The sequence below is a fragment of the Myzus persicae genome, unplaced genomic scaffold (genome assembly GCF_001856785.1).
Source record: "Myzus persicae strain clone G006 unplaced genomic scaffold, MPER_G0061.0, whole genome shotgun sequence".
Taxonomy (NCBI): Eukaryota; Metazoa; Arthropoda; class Insecta; order Hemiptera; family Aphididae; genus Myzus; species Myzus persicae.
This window is the reverse complement of record NW_019100471.1, coordinates 24,564-49,889: the sequence shown is the minus strand read 5'-3', so window position 1 is coordinate 49,889 and position 25,326 is coordinate 24,564. Positions and strand designations below refer to the sequence as shown.

Here is a 25,326-nt window from a genome sequence, read left to right as displayed (position 1 = left end):
CTATTGTAATTTGTAATTAAATGTATACTATTTTCATATTTTTTTACCTACTCCTTGAGGATTATTGTTCAACAAATTGGCCCACTGAAGAAAAAAGGTTGGCCATCACTGATATTTAAGTACAGTATGATCAGTGTCCTATTGTCATTATTTATATCTAAATCTTTAATACTTTTTTACATACTATGTAATTCCAGTATGATTTGTCTTAACACAATCTAATAACAGTAGAACACGGTGAGTTTCAAATAGATGATATTATTATAAAATCAATCAAAAATAATTTGGGCCAAATAAAATTTAGATTAATTCATAATAAGCCAATTCTAATAGTCTTAAAATATGTAATTAATCATGTAACAAAATAATTGTAAATAACAATGTTTGTTTATGGTTATTTTGATTTTAATCATAATTAATGTTAGGTATAATTTGATGCTATAATTAATTTTTTTAAATATTGCAAAGTAAATTATTGTTATTCAGAAGAGGTCATTTCCGAGTCTATTACAATTTTAAAGAGATCAATGAAACTTGTAATCAATGAATTAGTTATGAGGAGTGAGGATACCATGCTCTTATTTGTTGTCTCTATCTTATACATATAACAGAAAATTTCAAGCAACTAACTTTGTATTAATAGCTTTAATATTAAAATCACTTTAATGTAATACAGCAAAATGACTTTTTTCAAATTAAAAAAGTAAAAATATTAGAATCTAGGGCACTCATAAGCTTTTAATGATAATTTAATTTTGAAGCGAGTTATGAACATTTTAAAATTGTAATATTTTTCATAGATAAAACACATTTTAAAATAAAAATACTGATAAAAGCTTGAAGGATATTATATTTTAAGTTTAATAATAGGACAATTCACTTCAATATTAAAGATAACAACACAAAATTGTTCAGCTAAATGCAGATTTACTATGTTGAACATATGCATGACAAATTCAGTATCTTCTTAATTGTTTGTGAAAGTCTGTTGACAATTTGAGATACATGTATTACTGGTATCTATCAGTATGTAATTACTAAATTATATACATGGTCAGAATAGAAGTAAATAAATTATGTGCTTCAATACTTGGGAAGCTTTTTTTTACTGACTGCATCTATAAAACCTAGTGGTCAGAAATTCAAAGTGAAAAGATCAAAGCCCTGATGGCATATCAATTTCATTTTGGTTAGATTTTATACATTTTATGGTGTACAATAAAAATAGTAGATAGTAAAATAAGTTCAACTATAAATATATTCTAGTTAGATTTTTGTCCATTAAAAGTTTACAATCTCACTTATAAATTATAATCGACTTCATCATTAGCGGTTCAACAATAATACTTCAAATCACAGGTTAATTTTGTTTTTAAATATGTTTGCAATCATGTTAATCATATTATTTACCTTATTGGCTTAGATATTTTATGAGACAAAACAATAATTTAAGAAACTAGCTGTAGTTATTATAAGATGTTTTTACTTGAACGAACATAATTTGTTGAAAATAAACTCCTCTAACTAAATTAAAAAATTGTAGAAGTGCTCTAAAAATTAAGTTAAAATCACAACCAAAAACCCAATCCACACACATATCTTCACAAATAAAGAAATTTAACTCTATCGTTTCACCTGGACGCCAAGGTGGAAGATTGGGGTGCAACACTAAAATTTTGCGCTTGATTAAAATCTCCTGTACTACTCCACCGCTTTGAGTTATACAAATTTGTGCCACTTGAACGCTGGGGTTTTTGAGCCGTTCCAGGCCTTGTAGGTGAAGGGGATGGTGATGCTGGAGGTACTGGTGATACACTACTGGAACTTGGTGAATCAGAATGTAATGAACCAGTTGATTGGTAATGTACAGCTCTCCTAAAAATAAAAATATATAATAATACATAAGTACAAGAAAATTAATTTACAAAAGTATACAATATATTACCTTTGAGGTAAAGAAGAATGAGAGCTATTGTGACTGGGGACTCTTCTAACAGGATCCCTTAACGCAGATCCAGGGTGTTCATTTGCAGATCTATAGCGAAGAGTTACTTCTTTTTGTGATAGCGTCGGTGAAATCAAATGATGACCATTTCCGCCATAATGGTTTCCTAAATAAAAAAACGAAAACATTTAAAAAAAAATGAAAATGAAAATATACGATAATGATAAATCAATATGCTGTAATAGTGGTTTAAGAAGCAATTAATATTTTGAATTAAAAATGACGAATAGGTATTTAGATAGGTATACGCGTTAGATAGATATTATATGAAAATAATTTAATAATATTTATAATTATTACAAATTTACAAACGTTATCAATTTTAGAAAATTTATGAAAAAATAATACTGTGGTGGAAAACTATCTTCGATTACCACGTTTCAAAAGTTTTGATTCAATCATTACTACTATGTTAAACAGCTAAAACTGAAAAATTTAATAAAGTCATCAATATATTTAACAAATATACATTTTATTTGACTACCTAAAACGCCTTGAAATAACGTTTTCCATGATACAATAACCAGGCCTGCCCTCACTCCTCATTATAACCATTAAGGCATTAATAGTTATTATAAACTTATAATTTATACTTATATCTTACACAGTTGTACCATAATCGAAAGATTATACAAAATTATATAAAAATTCTCACATTAAAAAAAAAACCTAGCTATTTAGTTTATCGTAAATTATAAAAATGAATAAAAAGTAATATTTTAACAATACCAAAAATAATACTTACGTATTATAGAAACCATATAGAAACAGTGTCAGAAGAAAGTTGGTAATTTATATCGATACAAAAAATAAAAGTATTATTCCAACATCAATAGCTTATTTAATTAATTAAATAAAAGTAAATGAAAGTAGTTCAATAAAATGTAAAATTATAACACATTCTCATATTCACGGCAATATTAAACGTCATAAACAGACGATATATTTTAAAGTCTAGATTACCTACAGTTTAAAATATGGTTCATAATATAAGCAATTCACCTTATACGAACTTATTAGTATTCGTCAAATATAATTGTATGTCATTTAAAACAGCTACTATATTTTAATAACTTTAAAATGCATTTTGTTGGTAATAATTACTAATTACTCAAACACAAAGATGTCTCCTTCGAAATTTGTGACAAGTCATTATTATGAAATATTTGGTATACAAAGTTTTTATGCACCTCATTAAATTCACAAAAAATAATAAAATCTTTAAAATAATATTTTATATAATATTATAATATAGGCATCCACAGAATAAATTAAAAAAGACGAATTGAAACAAAAAAAAAACAAATATGAATTAATAGAAATAATGATCAATTGTTTCAACTGGAATAGTATGTTGGAAAAAAAAGATAAGAGGAAGAATAGATATTTTAATGTATATTATTTGGTGTAGGTATTAGGTATTTTAGGTTTTAGTATAATAATATATGATTAATTAATTGAAGGACCTACTCCAACAATACGGTAGTAACAAATAACAGTATTATAATATAAGACATTATGAAAATAGATGATCAGCAGACAGCTAGTCCATTATTATGGAATATAAGAGCAAATAGCAATTTATATTTTAAATAAAACTTAAAACATTTCACCTCGAATATAATTATTAATTATGTAGTACGCGTCAGTTTTTTATTCATCCTTTAAATAGTTTAATCAAGGGCATATCCTCCGAGTGAATTTGGTCTTGATATTAAAATATATGCTCTTTAAATGGAATGGGTACCTTTTAAAATTATAAATGATAATTTATATTGGAAACTCGTAGAGCTTTCCCTTGTTTACTTCAACCGTTTCCCCGGCATTTGTTCAATATTAATAACAATAATTTTAAGCTTTCTCCGTCAAAGCAATAGCGATTTATCATCTATCGCAATATCTTTATATACAATAATTAAGTGACAAACGTACCCGCCCTAGGCGTGTTTCCATTCTTCAGAGCCGATGTGTTGAGACTCAATGTCCGACAGCCTTCCAATTGGTTCAACCGCCGAAGTACATCGGCTAATGTTGATCGGAGACACACTATTTCGTCACCTTGTTCCAAAACTTTCTTTTCTAAGTCACATACACGTTCACGCAGCGATTCATTTTCCGTTTCAATCATGTCATCTGTAAAAGCAAATGATGTTTTGATTTAAAAATAATTCAGACAATATTAGGTATACAGAACTATAATTTACAATTATTTCAAATTATTTGATTATCGCTACAACGTTATACCAACCATATGAATAATTTGTAAAATGTATATTTAAATTTTAAATGATACGTTTTCCATTACCACCTATTTATTGAATGCAATATTAAAATTATAATATCATCTTATATTCGTATGTTTTATTAATTTTTAACATTTATTATTAATTATTAAAATTAAATTAAAATAAATACTGTAATTTAAAGCAGTATTAAAATATTAGGCTTTATTTTGTGCATCATAATAATTTTTAAACATAAACCTTGTCATTGAGTTTGACAATTTGGCCGTTTAAAGAGGTAAATAAAATATTATTTAGCATATTTTATGATTTTTTGATGACGTGATGATTTATTTACCAAAAATATTTTTTCTTATTTAAATACGATATAAATTGCTAGTAACGGCATCGCCTGGTACTTCTGAAATCTGTGGTCTTGGCAGAAATCCATTTAGTAGGTATATGCATACTACAGGGTCATATTTATAACGCATAACACACATAATATCCACATACCTATTCTATTATATATTATACATCATAAAATTGTTTCAGGGTATATTCTAAGAAATATTGTGGTACACCATCTAAAGTTAAACATACACTGTAACTATACTTTATATCTTACAAATAAGAAATTACCGAGTCAATACAGGTAAATAACTACGATGCATCAACATGTTTTTATTCTTTGATTTCAAATTAAATTTATTATTGATTGCATTTATATATTAAGTAAGAAGATTTCCATTTGGAAAAATTTTAAATACTATGATAAAAATCTCTTGATAAAACAATTAAAATTATAATTGTATTAATGTGAAATTTTATTTTTTTAAAAATATTGAAAAAAAATGAGTATTATGCATTAAATTAATCACTTATATACATTATATACAAATAAGTATAAAACGTAAATATAATATCTCCAAATAAACGAAACAACTGCAGCTATACAGCAATTGCTCTTTATAAACATAATAAAAATAATCACTAACAACTAACACGCATTAGTTCATTCTACCACTAAAATAATTTTCTCTTCATGCATTTCTCAATATTAAAGTTAAATAGTGTTTTCTACATATAAAGTGTAATATAATACTTATTTAATTTAAATTTCTATCAATAAACATTTTACAAAATAAATATAAAGTACTACAATATAAGACACAAGTATAAACATTAGGATTCTTAACTTCAATCGGTAATTTACTAAGCCAGTAAATTCAAGGCTAAAAATGAATTAATTATTTTATACTGTCATATGCTACTAAAATGTAATCCCCAAGGGGGTAAACTACTCGAGTTCTAGTTGAACAACAATAATTTAAAATATAATCAACAAATTAAAAATTAATATTAAAAAGTATTTTAGAAATACACATCGCTCAACAAAGAAATTTCTTGAACATTTAATTATTCTTCATCCTTATTAAAATTGTGTTCAATGTTAAGGTTAGGTTGGACAGGGATAAAATAATATACTTAACATATATATAGGTAGGTAAGCATTTTTATAAGTAGTTTTTTTCAATTGGAATTTATAGTTTCTTTATAATGGACAAAGTAAAAGGTAAATTGTGTGTCGTTAACTGCTTTCAATTCTACCTTTAAGTTTGAAAATCAAAGAAAATCTATATTATATATATTATGAGGAAATAAAGTTGTTTAATCTCTACAGCACACACATTAAACCAGACTAATTTTTAAAAATAACAATTTCAACCTTTTACAATATTATGTTTATGGCCTGATCAATTTTTAATTTTTAACTATGTAGGTACCTATGTATAATACTTACCAAAAAATTGAATCTATTCATGATTTATTTACTTTTTTTTCGTATATTTAAAATAAGAATATTTAGTATAATAATTCGATATTTCTTATCAGTCGACCAAGTGCACAACATGCTTGGGTGCATTTATGATTATATTAAATATTTCCCCAGGTGCAACAAAAAATATTAAATTTTTGAGCCACATATACATTTTAAAAAATAAGTATATTAGTACTAGACCGGTAAGTATACCAACTACTAAATAACTAACATCCCAATATAAGACGATTTTGTTTTTGTTTATACATGCCACTGAAAGTATAACAAATTTTAAATTACCCCAAAACATGTAACTTGATTCCCCCGTCACACTACAAGAACTTGATAATTGAAAGCCACCTCGCAAACCATTCGTAATACATTAACATTGAACAAACTTAGTATGAACGTACCTGATTTTTAAATAGAAATTTAAATAGTTAATTAGTTATTCGAAATGTGCAGAATATTATCTAAGGAAATAATTGAGAATATTATTTAGTGAATATGTTAAGAGTCTTAACAAGAAAGACAATAATATGATATAATATGAATTATATTCTACGTTTTGTTACCATTACATCACATTCGAGCCTATACTTCAATTGTTTTAGAAGTAGATGAACACATTTGATTAAGCATTCCGCATAAACTACAAATTCATTTTCAAAAAAAAATAATAACATGATGGGTTCTATCACCTAATTGAAAAAAGAAAATTATTTTCTATTTTATGTCAAATTTACTTATTGTGCCATGAAGCACCGAATATACGAAAATATTTTTAAAAAACAGTTCAGATTATATATAATAGATTAAATACCTAATAGTCAAAATATGAGACCGTCTCAACTACTCGTACATACAATTATTTAATATACACGTCACACATCAAAACAATTCTAATATACGTACAACATAATATAACACTAATTTATTTAAGTAAACACACGATCATCTACATATGTAGTTTAGTAAAAAACATAAATTTATATTATTTTACAAACTTGATACACGCCCAACATTTATCAAGGCATTAGCAAATTACGCCCATCATTCAAATAAAAACGATAATGCATATACTTTTTTATATTATTCTACGTGTTAATATTGACTTTAAAAATTGATTATATACACTCACTCCAAGCCAATTGCACCTTAGCCGTTACAGTCTGCATGTCGGTAACTGAAATTATTTTTGAAATTATATTCTTAACTACAACGCCGTTTCCATTCAATCATATTGGTGTAATATTATAACACATAGGAAATTATTATTTTATTTTTAATTACAGTTTATGGCTTTTTGTTCTTAGATAAAATAAAGCAGCCAAACTATTGGATGACGACTGATGAGGGATATGTCAAACATGAATAATGAGCATACAGCACGCAATAAGGATAGTTGCGTGTTTTAAGGTGAGCGAATAGTTGAGTAATTAATATAACTTGGAGTTACTTCGAACTATAATAGTGTATGAAACTTGCGGAAACCACTTGAATTGTGGTGCACCTCAACTTAATTCTATGTGTGTCAATTCAATTCAATTCAAAAAAATCAATAATACAACGTCAATAAATAAATTTATGTTATGGAATCTAAATTCGCAATATCCTATCCACTATCACTATACATTTGCCACATATTAAATAAATAATAAATAGAAATTCTAAATGTTAATCATAATAATAGTTAATACTTTCAGGATATACTAAAGATCAATCAATCGAAAACATGAATAGAATAGTTATAAAATATTATTACTAATTCAATTAAATAATAATATTATCTATAGATTGAAAATTTAAGAATAAAAAAATTTAGATTTAAAATATATCAAGCTCAAATTAGGCATGCGATGGAAAAAATATGATTCTTGCTATTATAATAAGTAAAATAACATGTAAAATTGTACACTAATTAAAATAATTATATTATTTTGTCAGTAATCAAAACAAGAAATATATACGGGCACATAATATTATACCCACTTGAAATGTAAATTTAGTTACCTTCGATCTAATTTGTAAAATATAATATGTCTATAATACAGCAGATATTATATATTCTTTATTAGGTATTATAATATACACTATATATAGGTAGGTACATCTATAAATAGTTCAATTTATTCATGAATATATTTCCCCCTAATTGATTATAATGTGTACGTCATTGGTTAATAAGTACGTAACTGCAATGCTAATTAATAATTTAACATAAGAATTTTACTCGATGAAAACTAATAATAAATATGATCAAAAAACAATTAACCATTGATTTTCATTGGATTTTAATTTCCATTACGAATATTATAATTAACTTTATGAAAAATGGTCTGACTATAAACTGTAGAATATTTCTGATATATAATATATGTAAGATAAAATTATTATAGCACTACATTTTTCATAATTTTTTTATTATGTATAAATATTAAAATATGTAATCATATGTGTAATAAAAATTTTGTATTCCAAATTTTTTAATGAACTACATTTATTTCAAGTTAACTATTATTTTTCCTAAGTATTGTTTGCCTAATTTAACAGTACGCGAACAGATCAAAAATGTATTATTTTAATTATAATTAATATTGCAGATGCTCAAAACTTTTGATTTCTATAATGACGTTAATATTTTATTTCTGGTCGATAAATAAACTAACAGGAAATACTGTTTATAAAGTTTGGAACATTAAAATCCAAGTCGATCGTGCCAAGGAAAACTATATAAAAAATACCATAACGAACAAGAGTTGAACAATTAAAATTTTAAATGTTATCACTAAATCAATAAATAACTATCAACAGAGTAGGTAAGTGAAATGAGTAAAATAGTGTATTTTTTGAACCGACGTACAACGGCTAGAACAGGTAAACGAATGTGTAAAACAGATAGCTACCGAGTACGCAGTGGTAAATGCTAAATTTGGAAATCACATCCAACGAGGTTGACGACCGAAGGTAGTACATAAAAATAGGATCTCCAGGATGCGTGTCGTCTGGAAGCCGGACATTAAAGCCTACGCGGACTACTGCAGGTGTCCAATTCATACGAAATAAAGTAATAATTCTGTAATACTGAAATAAAAGACTACGAGTGGAGAATGTTCTACTACAGACGTTAAAAACGATTTATAATATTCCGTATAGAATTCCAAAACTTATCTCGATAGTACACCGCCAAAAGAAATCTTCAGAACGGACTTACTTATGGAGATAACAACTCTGTCGCACGTAAAACCATATCAAAAAATCATCTATCCGATAACAACTACACGCATCGGCTCGATTTACCTACACTGTAATATAAATCTACGATATGTAATAAAACGACGATAATTTGTACAAAACATACGGAGTATACATGTCAACGAGAATGGAAAAATTAAAAATGTACTTATAACTACACCGCATCGACTACACACGACATACTTAGCCGACGTTTGATTTCAAACACAACGGCCGCCGCCCGCCGCGTCGTTGCAGTCGTTGCAGCTGTATGAACACACTCCTCTCGGAACGCAGCTCTCGAGGGGTGACCACGAGGGTCAATCGATTTATGTTTACGGGCAGTGTTACCACATACCGGGGGTCCCTATTTGAAATTGGGTACACACAAGTCTGAATCGTCCTTCTGAAAAATTAAAAACCTAATTACAATTTTCAAGATTTAAATGGTTTAAAAATGGCATTACCTACAAATCCACTTATACATTTTTTATGGAAATTATTGAAAATACTCAATTCAACACGACATAAAACTGTTATACTAGATAACAAGTAGTATAGAACTACAATTGCTTATGTTTTTTTTAAATACGGACAACGGAAAACATTTTATTTTTCAAATTTCAAATAAGTAAAGATATAAGATATATTTTTTTGGATTATTCAAACAGTGAAAACGATTTTAAAATAATATAATGATGAAATTAATTACCCACCTAGCGACTGTTAAATTATTATTATTTATTATTTAAAAACTATTTTTGAACTTGATAAACATTTATTACATACAAATTCCCGTCCAGAACATATATTGAACGATTATGAGTCAATGTCAATTATAGGTATTAATACTATATAGTAGGTACATTTTAGTGGATTAATATAAACATTATAACAAAACCACTTCTAATAAATGGCTTATACTTTATACCTACCTACGTAATAATTGTAAAAATGTTACTTGTTTTTACAACCTTTCATAATTCCACACTTTTATGACATTGCTTCAACAACTTATATAGGTTCAATTTCCAAGGTTAAACATCTCTATTTTCGCACGAAACTCACGGGACCGAAACGCCAAGTTGAACAAGATTTATTTACTATAAGTACAATGACTATTTAAAAGTAAAAATTACAATTACAATTTACATATTTCTGATAAACAATGACACATAAATGGCTCGATAAATGGATATCAGTATTACATAAATTGATAAATGTATAGTACTAATTCATTTTGGAACTTCAATCTGAAATTATAAAGTTCGAAAAACAATCCTAGATGGTTTCTTTAGAAATTCAACGATTGTTATTCAATAACTTAAAAGTAAATAAAAATGAATAATAGAAAACAATCCGTTGCATAAATTGTCCATCACTTTAAATGAAGTATTGCTTATAACTTATAAGTTATACGTCTTAAGCTATGTGTTATAATTTAGCAGCAGTATACGCAGTTTAATCTTTATATTTAAGTATAATTATGTTTTATTCTATTACCCGACGTCTCTTTCTGTACAGAATAATAAAGTTGTAGTTGATTTGATATAGTACTTTAATAACAATATAATGTCGATCACAAATTAATAAATTGTCACCCGAGAAAGAAAGTTAAGTCGGTTAAGAATTAAAAGTATTAGAAATGTACACCTATTTGAATATAAAGCAATTCGCTTAGTCACTGTGGCAATAACAATTGGTAAACAATAAGTTATTACCTATGCAATTAATTAGCTTAATAGCTAGAAACAAAACAAATGAGTCTATATTAAAATAATATAATAGGAACGTGTACCTACATAGTACATTAGTAAAGATGCTTAAATTATCAACGTACTCAAACACTCGTTACCGTGCAATGCGAACATGCGGATATTGTCTGTACTTACACACAGCTATTCAATTTCAAAGACACATTATCTGGGTTTCACAATGTTTTACGGACATGAAAACGGAAAAACAATGTCAACTTTGATGAAAACAAACTTATAATTGCATAATATATAATACAATTTAATATGTGAGACGACGAACATATTTGATTACATTGATGTAATAATATTAGACACATTAAAATAGACGTAAAGTATGCTTCTCGCCAGTCGGAGAAGACATTATATAGATATACCTACAACTGACTACTACCTATAAACTATAATAAATGTAATATAACATTGGTCGATTTTCTCAAACGGGTTGAATCGGACGATTGTAAGAGTCTTAGAATCGCAGGTAGATCGGTACACTATAAAAGTATAAAACTATATTACGGTAAAAATAAAATTATTCGCACGTCGGAGTAAAAATCACGGTTCACGATGGACCCGCGGCTCTACCGGCCATACTACACTTATTATTATTAGGTACATATAATCGAACCGGTTGCGAGCTGCACACGCGCCGCGTCACAAACGCGGAAACGTAAACGCGTAATATCGTTTCGAATGGTTTCGAGTAAAAAATAATGGTGGTAAAAAAAAGTACTGTTTCCCGTAATAACAAAAAATATCATCGTCGACTGGCCCCATTGGTATATTATGATGTCCTCTGTATGACGTCGTCCGGAACTCGGCGGCGGCGCAGGAGTGTCAAGGCCGGCGCACATCCTGTATAATATTATATTATTATCACGATGGACGATCGGATGTACACTCCGATGGATGGGAGACCGCCACCGCAGATATATAATGACCACCGTGTGTGACGTCGCAGTGAAAACGTTCGGTGTATTTTCGTGTGTGTTGTACTCCACCCACCCCACCACGACACACCAACATCATCGGCGCATTCGCTTTCGCCCGTATAGTTTTTTTGGCGATCCAATAGAACGGCACCCGACTCCGTTCACCGGCCACTGATGCGGTGTTTGTACATAATAATATATATACGACACATAAAAGCAGTCGAACGTCATACTTGTTGTGGTTCACCGACCCACCAAATATACGGGACGGGGTAGACGTAAATAAGTAGTGGGTACGTGACATTACGAATACACCGAGTATAGGTACGGGATACACGTATAACATAATTATAGGTAGGTACATACATTAACCATCACGACGATATAATTTATATTTTCGGAAACTCATTGACATGCTGTTCTGCATAATACATATTGATGTAGAAAACATTCGAAATAGATTTATTATTAAACGATATCTAAGTTTTAAATGCCTATTTTTTCGCGATTACATTCACTAGCAGATAAAATACAGTATTTTAAGAGGCTTTTGGACAATAATGTGATGATAACGAAAGACGCGCAGTGTACACATGCACATCCAATACTACAGACCAGTAGCTACATAGCCACATAGGTATTAACGTATTATAATATACGAATAGAGCGTAATACAATAACATATACATCGGAGGAACCAACGTTCCTATACCACGGTAAGTTAACATTACGAACAACCGGTACCCACGGGCCACGACCACTGTATAGGACCGGCAGTCGATGACGACCGAGCACTGGTTCTTACGGATTTCCCACGGCCTTCGAAGAAATCTAGCGGCATACACCGCAAACGAGATATATAGTGTCGTTAACACTATACCTCGGTGGGTATATTACGCACGTATATATATGCGTATTATATTGTTATCGCGTGTATAATATACGATCTGCCTAAATGATGTAAGTTTGACGATGGCGTTTCGGACAAACATAATAAATAAAAACTGTTTTATATGCGCCGAGCCGCCGCGCCGGCGGGGACGACGCCCGAAATGTATAGTTAGGATGAGTTTTGTTAAAGCATATAATAACATAGTACGCTCGGCGATAACAATGACCACGGCGACGATGACGGCGAAAATTGGTTTTCAAAACGGAATTCAACTATTTTTATTGTTGCCGTTTGATGATCGTTTCGCGTCGATCGCGGTTGTTTGTATGTAACAAGGTAGGTGACCGGCCTTTATAAGATAATATTATGTAGGTACCTACCGCGGACATCGCAGTGATAGTGTGATACAAACACTGAAACGCCTACACGCGGTTCATCGACGACAAATTATTTTGATCGAGAGGCCTCTGAAGTTATTGATTATTATCAGTGTATTTTTCAAATTCACTAGCAGTAAACTTTCTCAGCAAGTCGTGACGGCTTAACAGTATGTACTGCCCACTTATTGTACGACGCATTATAGACACGTTACGATGGACGAGATGAGCTATAGTAATTAAGTTACTTAATAAACGTATTGAGATACGCTGCGACTTGCATTAATCTTATCTCAATCTATAATATGCTATCTTAGATTTGATTTAATTACTTAATGGCGGTATGGAATACAATATTTATAAAATACTGCCCTAACGGGAAAAATGTTTTCGACAAAAACATTGCTAAACTTATAATAGCTATAACATAACATAAAATTATAATATCTTATTTCACAATATTATTATACACTTTTAGATGTTTTAAAAATGCATTTTTCAATAAACTATAAGATAACTCCAAGTCTCCAAGCCTTGGAATTAAATTGACGTCGGTGAAATTTAATTAACCGTTATTTCGTTACTCACTTAACCTAGTAGGTAGTTGTGTAATATTTTCACGTTGAAGCTCTATTAATACTTTAAACCCGGTAAAAATAAATAAGCATTTTAAACTCAACTAATTTAAGTTATCAAGCTAATTAATAGGTTGATTGAAATTGAAATCGATTAATTACATATTTTGTTTTCAATAAACTCACCGGCTTCAGATTTTGAAGACGATGACAGTGATTCAGCGCCATTGATTCGCATATTAGGACTTGTTTGAAACTAATATTTTATCAGATTCAATTACTTCATTCTGTAAATCTGAAAAAATATAATACCAATTAAAATAAAATGTATAATAAATGGAACAAATAAAATATTTATTTATTCGTTCAAATAAAATATTCAGTTAAGAATGTAATTATTATCTATAAACATTTGGAATAAACTCAAATTTGTATTTTTCAACTAATAATTTTTCAACATAAGTTGCTCTAACTATAGGACACTTTAAAAATAATTAACAAAAACATTAAAATACAAGTTATTATAGAAATAAGTATTTTTTATAATATACTTGAATCTAAATAGTTTGATTCCTTACAAACAATAAGATAACGGATAAGATTTTTTTATACTTTTATTCATACATCTATTTGAAGGCATTTTCAATTTTCAATAAAAACTGCTAAGAATTTATTATTCATAACACGTTATAATTTATATACTACACTAGAAATAGAATGTATAGAACAAATTTGTTTTAAATGTAATATAACTGCAATGTAATTACATACAATTCACATACAAGCTTAGAGCTACTTAATTTGTATTTTTATACTAGTCATGGCTCAATCCTTAACAAGACGCATCAACTCTCATTTTTACAAAATACAACTATTTTAAGTTACAAGACACCTATTAAAAATATGTCGACCAAAAATAACGTACAGGTTTTTCTCGTTATGGATTTTACTCGACCATCTGAATAATGAAATCGTGGTAATGATAATACAAATAATAATCGATAAAAATGATTGTAAAGCAAAAATAGTATAAACTTTATCTGAACAGCAAGACCTACATCAATATAGTTTTATAACTCATAAAGGTATCTTTAGAATATATTTTTATAGTCAATCAGATTAACTACTCGCGGTCGTATAGGTACATTATACAATATACATATTATATATATATTATTATTCAATGTATATACATGTGTGAATTTCTTATATTATTACTCCAGAAGAATTCATATAAATTACGAAAAAATACAAAATCAAATATAACATAGCAGATCACAGCTATGACTTTATAAAAAAAATATATGATTGGTATACTAAAACAAATCTATTGTATTGATACACACCCGGAAGTAAATTAAGCCGGGACATTCTTGCGTGATCAATATTCAAATGGGCTCGATACAGAATGACTTATGTACAAGCATGTGGAGCGACCCACATAATGTAATAAAAGTTTTATAATAGAGAATACAAAAGGGTGTGCGTAGTAAGTTTGAATAAAAAATTCTTCATAATAAAATGTTAATTAATATTTCTTTTTAAGCAATACTTCAATAACTGTTGCATTTAAACAGTCTTCAATAAATCGTTGATATCGGAGTTGATCTTCATAACTGCGTTAATGTGATAGCAGCAAACATGTTTTAGTATTTGAAAGTCACTATACATAAGATAATTAGAAATATAAACCAACTTGAGCCATTAAACATCCGTCTGCATAGAATCGACATTATATCAAGCCGATTGAAAGGAAAACAAAAGCTGAATAAACACGAACTAGTGCGGTTTGTGCAAACAAATAAAAAAATAACACTCCATATAAATGCATTTTTTACTTTCACTATAGATCCGGTGTTCCCTTCATTAAACTATGCATATACATTTGTGTGTGTGTGTGTGTGTGTGTATGCTGTGTATGTGTATTCATGTCTCTGTATAGGAAGAAGTTCATTATTTAAATTATTAGATGGTTATTATGTAAATTTGGTTTATTTACTTCAATAAAAAGAAAATAATAACCTAATCAAAAAACCTAAAATCATTTCAAGATTAATTAGATTAATTCTTCACACGAATCACCGATACATTATACAAAAAAACTCGAACCATCAAGGGACAATTTTCTTTAAAATAAGAATTTAAAACTATCCGTTCAATTTTATCACTTTTAGATACATTCTACAACATTTATCAAATAAAAATAAAAATGATTTTATATAAAAAAAAAATTCACAGAGTTCACTAAAAAAATGGTTGAAAAGATAAGATCACCATTGATCTATAGAAACCAAGATGACTACATAAACTAGATATCTAACTTCTTATTTCAAATAATAAGTCACGGTGATCTTCCTACTGCAGAAGACTAACCAACTACATAAACAATACAATTCACCCCACTTAACAAATTTCACCATCGAAAATATTATTTATAATTTAACTGAAGATCAAAGAAGAAAACTCCGAAACAATCTATACATTTAATTTAGTTAAATAAATATAAGTTTTCTTAATATTATTTCAAGCCACAAATTACTGTAAATACCTACTGCATTTTTTTCTATGACTTAGTTATAAGTTATAACTATTGTATTTAATTTTAAAGTAGGCTAATAAGTTATAACTATAGTTTTTAAAGTCTTAACAAATAATTAAAAAAGGTACCTACAGGAATTTAAAATAAAAGGTAATCATACAGTTAATAATAATAATTAATAGCTGTAATTGAAAAAAATTACCACTAACTACCTACAGAGTTATTATTAATCATTTAGCGACTTATGAACGTAGTCGGCTATACTTCAATAATTATTCAATAACGCCGCATTGTGTTTTTTTTAATACCAATAAAATAATGACTTACGCAACATTCAGAATGTATGTCAAAAATAATGAAAAGCGATTTCATGCCTGGTGAAGCTTAGCAAAAAAAAAAACAACTAAATGAAAATCTTGTCTGTAGTTTTATAACAATAATGTACGTGCAAAATATCTGAAGTAATAAAAATTGTAAATTATATGGTAGCAATATAGCATATAATATACCGCATATAAAGTAATTTTAAACAGAAATTAATTTAATTGCCTACTCGATAAAATAATTAGGCAACAATAATTATGGATTAATATTTAAATCGATTTATTATAATAATACAAGTTTAGGTAACGCTTGGTAATACTATTATAATTCTGGCAATTATATAATAAAATATTCAATATAGGTATAGGTAGGTAAATCCATGATTTTCAAACCTAATTATACTAATTATTCTACACAAATAACTTTTTTTTCTTCAAATATTTTATGTAAAGAAAATTGTTTGCACTGATGGTAAATTTTTTTCCTTAGACTTTAAGGTATATTAATATTATTCATGGTGGTAAATTATGAATAATATTAAAAAAAGCTTATAATTTAAAAAAATTGAATTTATAATAATTATCTTACACTATATAAACAAGATATTTAAGCGAAGTAAACATTCCTCTCAATTATTTACTTAATATTTATACATATATATATCGCTATATAATACTATATATATAATATTATAATACTGGTATACAAGTATTTTAATAAATACTTATACTGTAGTGGTCATATAAGAAGATTTAAAACACAGGTATATAATTTCATATTTAATACGAATAATTAGGTTTAAACTTATTATGTATTAATAATTTTTAATTAACTATCGTTAATAATTTACCATAGCATTTGACATTTGTGATAATTTAAACTACAATAAGTAATAAATCTGTACGACTTAATCTGTTTTCGTATGATTCCTAACTTCTAACATGTTTAATATAATTTGTAAGTATAAAATAAGTAAATAATTGATAAAAACAATTACAATTTTCTCATAAAAACATAATCTTTTAAAAAACTTGTTAAGAAGTTGATCATGTTTTGTACCTACTTCAAAGTTTAGTGTATCTTTGTCTAATTGTGTGACATTGGAAATGTGAAAGGTATAATTTATAATAGTAAAAATATCTTAACACTGCCACATAAAACCCATTTAAATGATCAACAAATTTTTTTTTCCATAATGTAAAACGGAATTATATCAAATCATTTAAAGATTTTTTTTTTTTATTTCACCACTTATAACCAAATCAAAATGAAGTAGATATGTAAACAATATCATTTGTCATAATATTTTAATATATATATATGTGTACCTACTACCTAATGTTAACATACAACTGGAGTAGATATAGCAAGAATGTTCTACTAACCGGAAATACTGTAAACACTCAACTGTATAGATAACAAAAAATATGCTGACTGATTTTCAGCTGTGTAAGTAACTTGCAAAAACAATTTTTTTAATTCACTTAATACCTAGTCATTCTTAATAGTTATAGAGATATCAACAAGATCCATTTGCTAAAACTGCCATGTCTCAATTTTTCATTCAATCCAACAACGGCTGCTCCCCAATGTAATCTGTTACACTAAGCTTCCAGAGAGGATACAATTCTAAACTAAACTTCATAAAACAATGTCCTTGGAAAATTATACAGCCAAACATTTTGGTTGTGTAAACGGTAACAAAGCAATATCATACACAATGATCAAAAGAAAATATTAATGGATCACAACGGAATCTCAATAGTCTATAAGGTAAGGTTTCAATGCAGTTAAAACGAATAACATGACATGACATAACATGACATCTAAGTTATAAACATTCATTCCTAAATGTCTAAATATCATAAAATTTAATTAGGTATAGCTCAGAGATTGTAAGCCATTACATAGTATTGAATAATTAACTGTTTCAAATTAATTTTCAATAATTAAGCCATGATATTATACATTTTATTTTATCTCAAGTGTGGTTTTGAGCAAATATGACGTACTAAACTAGACTCATCGATAGAAAAACTATTTTACGGTATTTACTACTGGTCTTCATAGTCACGTCTTGGAAGTACTATTTTTATTGAATTCTATAAACATATGTGATATGTCTATACATCAACTCAATACTCAGTCATCTTAAAGATACAACCATCCTAGTATCATGTACGTGTAGGTACATGGGTTATTACTATTATTAGTTACTTACATACTTCATTAGTCAATTATTCATGTATATTGTGATAACACTCAAAAAGTAGATACACCCTTCCTACTTAACATAAAAATACTTCTAAATTAGGTATACAGAACAGAATTCTGAATAAATTACAACTGGACAACTTAAAAATTACGACTTGGATATTTAGGTACCTACTGTCCGATTGGCTTTACATGCAAAGTAGGTACCTAGTACATAAACAAACGCAAGTATAATAATATATACATTCATGATTCATATACACAATAAATAGGCAACTGCAGATTGTGGTTTTGGTCGACTTCTATACGACAATGCAAACTCTCCAGTTAGATGTCTTTATGTATACGCATGACTTAATCTTCATAAGTTATACAACATACGGCGAGCGTACGCAGTTTTATTTTGTGTTTCAGGTTAGGTTACATATGGACTGTGGGTCATACGGCCGACGGACCAGAGTAAAACGATCCGACAATAATTACCATCAGTGTCTTTTGTGCGGATTATATTTATATGTATAATGTATATACACATATATTATATATAAATAGACACATCCATGTATTAGAATAACGAACGGATATCCGTCGTTGGAAAGTGGGCCGAGAGATGATTTTACCGGTTCGCAGAAGGCGTCATTATATTATTATCTGTTTCTATATTAAGTAAAAAATGGCTAACGCTTAAACTAGCCAACCCCAACACAATATACAGCTGGTCCGGGTTAAAAGCCAATCCGTAACAACACTATATGCATCATTGTTGTTATTGTACAAACACTGGTATGTGACCTAAATCAATCCCGCAATAAACACTGCGAGAGATCTATATCGTTATGCAATATAATATAAACATTGTCACCAGCAAACACACATAATTCTGCACTATACTCGGGTCTCATTCCCAATATCACTTTTTATTTATTTACCATAAATAATAAAGATCAACGTGTAACATAATAGCAACTATTTCCCGTTTAACACACTATAATTATTCGAGATGTTAAATCGGTAAATTCAATATTCATTGTCTGGATTCGTAATTACTACATTAATATGGCATGTGTGAACTATAATTCTACATAGATCTCAACATTCACACACAACTTATACAATCAGAAGTTCGTAAACAACTATATGATAATTGTTTATTCCTTAGGTAGTTTAATACCTATTAAAAAAAAAAAAAATGTTTTACTTAAAATATTAATTCGTTTGGTACAATCAAAAAAACTTCCACGAATTTGAAAAAAAAATAATTGCCGTGTAAAATGTAAATCATTAAAAACATAACGCATTCAATTTTCAAACAATCAAATTCTCATGATTCCTGTTTGATGAAAATTCCATTCTCACAAATTTTACTACCGGGCTTATTACCAATAAGGTAGAAGATGTCTAATAATATTAAATCCATAATCCTTTCTCAAGTGAGGTCAACTAGTTATATAAAACAATACAGCATTGAGCATTTGATTAATTTTCTTTTATAAATTCGAAAAATGAGCGATTAACAAAAACAATAACTATAGTATGGATAATTATCAATACAATTTTAAGCACATAGGTGATGGCATAATAGTATTATTTTAATTACTGAAGACTGTACTTTATAAACTACAATTAAGAACACTGATAAAAAAAATGAAAACTTGTTTTGTTCATTTTGAATCAAACCCTAACAAACAAATGACTAAAAGACGAAAAAACTTATTTATTTTAAAATGTCCTTATTAAATTAAATCTTTAACTGTTTTTTTTTAGTCTATTATTTCAGATGCAGTGAATGCATAATATAAAGTACATGAACTTGAACTGTAAACATGCATCTTATTTTTTAATAAAATAACATAAAATAGATAACCCAAAATTATAAATTTGTTCCAGACAATTACGTCAACTAAATGATATCCGGCATATTATTATTTTATACCCTAGAAGACATATAAACCATTAAATATCAACACGAACAAATATAATATCTAATACCTGTTCAGAATAGAATTTTGAAATGCATACAAATAACAATGATTGGTTCCTCTTGAGTTCTCAGTCGTAAAATAATTTCATTGGAAGATTTACAGTAGACGGCACTTATATCTGTAGGTGTATAATAAAATATCACACTAGTAATAAATCTAGTGGCGACACGAACTATTTTGCACAGAGGTGCGCATTATTTCTATTGACTACCCGCCCAGGAAAGACATCATAAATAGTTTTTTCATACAAATAGGTAACAGGCATGGATGACCACAATAAATGTGCAAAGCGTATTCAATTTATACGTACGTGCGTAAATGTTACCTTATTTACCAATGAGGTATACCGCTTATACCGTCATTGTACACAAGTACCTACACATCACAAAAATAACAAATCGTTTGTATAGCTAAATAATATAATCGCGTCTATATCCTCTTATAAATAAAATTATCAAAGAACCCATATGATCAGAACTATAACCTGCACACTGCAATCATCTCAATGAATTAAATTATAAAATACACCTACCGAAACTATAACATAGTATGATATTATGTACCAATAAATCAGAATACAAGTGGATATCTATCATCACGTTTTATTGTAATCTGGTTTTTAAATTTTTGAATTACTGCACCTACTTAAAATTTTGTTATAGTGAATTTCGTCAAAAACAAATATTCAGATCTAATATACCACACAATCTATACTGTACAATTCTATATCCAATTCTAATAATCATTTCAAGGAAAAAATCACTAAATAAAAACATAAATTAAAATGTATCAATAAAAATCGATTTCAAATCGGGTTCAATAAATATAATTTTTTCTTCTTTTATGATTCCTGTGACGTTTCCATATTCCACATTAAAGTGAAGTCGTGCACCAAAATGTTTTTTTTTTTATTCTAAAATCAACGAAAACTCTATATTATATGGGTAGGAAATCGAAAACCAAATCCAATAAAGAATATTTGGCTAATAAAACGATTCTCATAGCTTATTAGTCATTATATCGTATTATTTAGACCAGAATGGATAGTAATGACTCTGGGAATGATGAAACGTGCAGAGATTCGTGACCTGTTCCTGTCGAGTGCAGAGGTATGCCCCCTAATCGGCACCACTAGCAAATGAAAGAGATTGTCCACACTGCAATAATTTCAGTCTGTCCGGTTTCAAAACCACTTGCTGTACACGTAATAATTAAACCATCGATGGTCTAAGCACGCCACTACGTCCATGGTAGAGTAACATTTTTGTCACTACCTAGATACATATTATATTTTCGTGTATTTACAATGTAAACATGTTTAAAGACACGCGGACCAAGTTAGCGCGGGAACAGGCGCACGTGCGTTATATTAAATAGAAAATTGGCAGTTAATCGAAATGCAATAACAATAAAAAAAAAAATACATATAATATTGATAATGTTCAGTAAAATAATATTGGACAATAGACATGATGTCTTCAGCGGTCATGGGCCTCCTGGTTTATAAAATGATCATTCCATTCACCCGTCGCTCTATTCAATCACGACAAAACTACCACTTCCATTTTACTATTACTATTACAATACTACTAATAATAACATTCTACGCCTACATACCTAACCGGATGACGACGTCGACGACGAATACTGAATCGAAATGCATTTTTTCAATCTCATAGTAATGGTTTTTCTATTTTCCGCGAGCAAACACATTATTGTATTTACGTATATAGCATTAAAAAAAAAACACGATGATGATATCAATTTATCGTCGCGGTTTATACGGTGCAACGCGACACGGAAATGTGAGCAACTGTGCGTCGTAATCGCATAATATATAATATAATAATATACACCTATACTTCTGCCGCAGTAGAATTACGCGAATACGCGTATTTTTTTTAATCGACTGCAGTAATTATAATGTAGCGTTTTCACTTTTAAAACATTTTCTTTTTATCACTCTATAGCTGTGTATAAAAAATGATGCGCGATGCTTCCTCTTACAAGTATTATATTATATTCCATAAAGCACTGTCCGCCGAGTGCTTGTCTACAGCGGTTCGAATATTTTAAGATTATTATTACCATTATTTCCGTCGTAACTCGTAACGACATAACGCCATCTCCGCCCATCTCTCTGCAGCAACCGTGCTGAAAAATGCATCACTTCCTCTGTATATTATTTATCCGGAGAACGTTTCTGTTGCGTTTCGTTTTTTCTACCGCGTCGATTGTTTTGTTTTTTATTCTCTGTATCTACATAATATCTACCTGCCTACCCTATACCTAGGTATAGGTACATATAGTAATATATCTGATTCATGAAATACAATTATAATTATCATGATGATGAGGCCAGCGTCGGAGGTTTCTCATTATTCCTCGTTTTATATACGTATATTATAAACGTGCGAAACCGAAAAAAGACAATGGCCCCCGCGCATACTTATAGATTTGTACAGTGAGTGAGTGGGAGGGGGGTTAGGTTAATGAACACGACTCGCGGCGGTGGCAGCGGCGCAAGGTGTGCCCCGGTGGTGAGCGGCACAAATTCTCGTCCGTCCGTCGTCGTCGTTGTCGTCGTCGACGGCCGATGGAAAAAATTGTTTACAATGGCGTCGTCCGTCCGTCCGGCGCACGGAAACAGGTTCCCCGGAATCGTGTACGCGTAATATGACGCGCGGCGGAGGATCTCATATCATTCCGGTCGCGGAGCAGCACACTTTCGTTCCTACGTGATGGAAATATTTTACGAATATTATTCCTATCGTGAACATGTACTAAACATATACTGCAGGCATACACATACACACACACACATAAGTATATAATCTCAAGTCTTGATAAGTATGCCTGTCTTGTCGTAATTTATATTTATACAGAGAACGCGTGAATGATGAAGTTGGGATGTATTACTGTATTAGGTATATACTATATAGGAACATTATTGCGCGGTGTCGGGCGAAGGAACAGAAAATTTATAAACACCATACGTCCATACTTATAAGTCATAATAGTATAAGATTAATAAACACTAATTATAGGATTATAGACTATAGAAGTCGTCGCCCTGTCGATCGCCAATTATTTTGAATAGGTAAAATCTAAAAGTTTGAATAATAATATAAGACATATTATCATATAGGCACGGAATGTACAATGCAGGGTGTGAGCTTGCGTAGCATGTGTTCTGGGGATAAATACTTTTGGAGAGGGCGTAATAGGAACAAAGTCCCAAAAAACCACTTTTTCCAAAGAAAAATTAATCAAATGTGTAGGTACGATCTACAGATCATCTGTTAAATGTTCTATGTGATAGAAATTATGAAATAATATCTTTTTTAATGAACCCAGCTTAATAAAAATATGTTTTAGTTTTTCAATGTACAAAAAAAATGTTGAAAAACTCATTATTTTCTAATGAATAAGAAGCAGTTATAATAAAAACGTTTATCATAACTATTATATTTTTAAGGCATTAGTTTGACCACTTAAATTTTTGGGAAGCACATTGTATTAACCACATATACCCTGCGCCCTAAGTCTGCGGTGCACGCCCATACATATTATAAGAATAAAGTGAAGTGCGAACGTTCGGGATGACAATAGTTGTGATACGACTTCAAAACCGAGGTTATGTTAGGCTCACTCAGTGTATACACCTCGGCGGCGGAGTTCGAGGATAAGCAAAGATTTTGTCGTCGAGTATGCAGACCTTACCGGGTTTTACGACGATGAATAATATAAGGTGCGCGCTGCGTGCACGATCGCGCGCGTTAAGAAACAGGCCACGTACGTATTATTATGTTATTTATATATATAGTAGAGCGCAGTGAAGGTGGAATATCGGCACCATATTTGTATATAATAGATAAAAAGGAATCCGACTGGCTGCTGTCGACTGCAGCAGCAACCGTAAGTACGACGATGGTGGCGGCGGGGGTGGAGGTGTGTACCTACGCCTTAAACTAATTTCTCGCCGTGCGTATATAATATAATATTGTCTCTCGGTCGGTCCGATAGGGTAAAACGGGTCATGGCTACTGCCGTAGCCGCCGCAGTCGGTTAATCATCGTAGCGTTTGAATTTTTTTTTTCTTCTTTCCATTTCAAACCACAAGAGTTCAATCATATTCACGGATGATATAATCGTCATCGTCGCTGTACTATATATTATATATAGGTACATATATATATATATATTTACACCGTGTTTACGTAAACATTTCCCCTTGGAGCGTCGTTGTTGACATCGTCAACCAGTAGTCAATAGACGGGCATGATACAGCTCGATTGTGATGCGTCAGCATCACCGGCTACATCCATATCATGAGGTATTTAACCTTCCCCTTTTTTGGAGAATTATGAATTATCTTTTTCATGAAAATATAGTTAAAATTATAGTGTAAAAGTTAAAATTTCTTACCCATCAAAAACAAGGAAATATGAATT

General features: G+C 29.5%; 1 protein-coding gene across 4 annotated transcripts in view; it reads right to left on the bottom strand.

Moving 5' to 3' along the window:
• The window catches only part of LOC111026499 (echinoderm microtubule-associated protein-like 2), a 53,561-nt gene that overhangs the window by 24,915 nt on the left and 3,320 nt on the right, over positions 1 to 25,326 (bottom strand). For 3 of the 4 annotated variants that reach the window (XM_022304600.1, XM_022304604.1, XM_022304609.1), the window contains exons 1-5: positions 8,956 to 9,121; positions 7,191 to 7,235; positions 3,938 to 4,138; positions 1,946 to 2,111; positions 1,636 to 1,875 (exon numbers count right to left, since the gene is read on the bottom strand). In XM_022304600.1, the coding sequence (XP_022160292.1) occupies positions 1,636 to 1,875; positions 1,946 to 2,111; positions 3,938 to 4,138; positions 7,191 to 7,235; positions 8,956 to 9,106 (803 nt within the window). In that variant the 5' untranslated portion in view covers positions 9,107 to 9,121. Of the gene's footprint in view, positions 1 to 1,635; positions 1,876 to 1,945; positions 2,112 to 3,937; positions 4,139 to 7,190; positions 7,236 to 8,955; positions 9,122 to 13,999; positions 14,109 to 25,326 lie in introns of those variants that run through there. The other variant, XM_022304612.1, reaches the window with a different exon arrangement.